General features: G+C 52.8%; 1 protein-coding gene across 1 annotated transcript in view; it reads left to right on the top strand.

The window, feature by feature from the left end:
* Positions 1–1,395, top strand: part of LOC119586538 (unconventional myosin-Ia-like) — a 73,617-nt gene that overhangs the window by 39,463 nt on the left and 32,759 nt on the right. Inside the window, exon 4 of the mRNA XM_037935294.1 lies at positions 1,134–1,327. Within this exon, the coding sequence (XP_037791222.1) occupies positions 1,134–1,327 (194 nt within the window). The remainder of the gene's footprint in view (positions 1–1,133; positions 1,328–1,395) is intronic.

Raw genomic sequence — 1,395 nt, 5'->3', positions numbered from 1 at the left:
TTAAACTGCAATGCATACTGTTGCCTTAGCCTCACTCCCCTTTCTATATCAGTAAGTCCCTGTCTGCACTTGATCGGCAATGTAATATCGATAGTGTTGCAAGTTCTGCACCAAGTGTCGTAAAGAAATGGGCAGACAGTCATTAATCGGGTGTGTTAGCCGACGTATCACGGGCGCTGCGCCTCGACGTTCCTTCCGCCGTGTGCAGGGGCGTGGCCACGAGTGGGAGTGTCGGGACGCGGCCCTCGACTTGCTTTTGCTCCTGAAACCTGGAATACATAGTGCTTACCATAATCATCAAGATGCGCAGGCGCTTACTCGTAAACCTGCTCCAATTTCTGCGTGCATTGTCGCAGTGTTTGAAGAGGAACAAATAAATTGGCAAAAAATGTCTGTGCGAACTCACGGGTGTCAGAGTTATCGCCTCGGCCGCCGCGCCAAACGTGGAATCAATCGGGAGGCGTCGAAGGCAAAGTAAAGGGCAAGGCCTCATTTGGCGGCCCCGCCGCCGCGCCGGTAGGGGCGGCTGCAGGGGCCGCCGAGCACCAGGGGGCAGGAGCAAGAAAGCGACTGGATTCCTGCCGAACTGTAGGGAGACGCTGAGATAATCTTACTGCAACGACGCCTTCCTCTTTATCTTCTCAACAAGACCCGAGTGATATGATTTATTATCCATATCTCCCCTCCCCCCAAAAAAGGGGCACCTCAACATCCATTCACATAAAAAATCCAAATAAAAATAATCACCTCAAAGAACGGAACGACATTCCCTTTGCTGCGCCTCTGAATGGCGGTTAGATGTCGGCCTCTTCGCCAGAATTCAATTTCCTTTTTTAGAATTGCGGCTCCAGTGCAGTCCTTGCTATAACCAGACCCCAAATGCAAATCATATCAGTCCAGAATGTAGATCAAGCTGACTTACTATCATGTGAAGTATAGAGGTAGTATGATATTTAATGAAATGATTACAAGAATGCATGTTCAGTTTGTATTTTAGTGTTTGCTGTTGTTCTAGAATTTAAAGAGTAGGCATGTTTCCCTTTATAAACATGTTTCCCTGCCTAAGCCCCCAGCCTGTAGCATGCCAACGCCTCTCGAGCGGCCGCCCGCTGACCTCCCGCCCTGTCTGGCAGATACGCGGTGGCGGACGCGGCGCACCGCGGCGTGTGGGAGAAGAACCAGGACCAGGTCGTGGTGGTGACGGGGGAGAGCGGCTCGGGCAAGACGGAGGCGGCCAAGCTGGTCCTCCAGTACGTGGCCGCGGTCACCCCCGCCACGTCGCAGCCGGCCAACCAGCGGCTCCTGCAGTCCAACCCCATTCTCGAGGGTAAGCGCCTCTGGCCCCGCCTTCCGTTTCCCTTTGCAATCTGTTGTCCAAAATCTATGTATGCTTAC

This window comes from Penaeus monodon, chromosome 21, assembly GCF_015228065.2.
Source record: "Penaeus monodon isolate SGIC_2016 chromosome 21, NSTDA_Pmon_1, whole genome shotgun sequence".
In the NCBI taxonomy this organism is placed as follows: domain Eukaryota; kingdom Metazoa; phylum Arthropoda; class Malacostraca; order Decapoda; family Penaeidae; genus Penaeus; species Penaeus monodon.
This window is presented reverse-complemented; position numbering and strand designations above follow the sequence as displayed.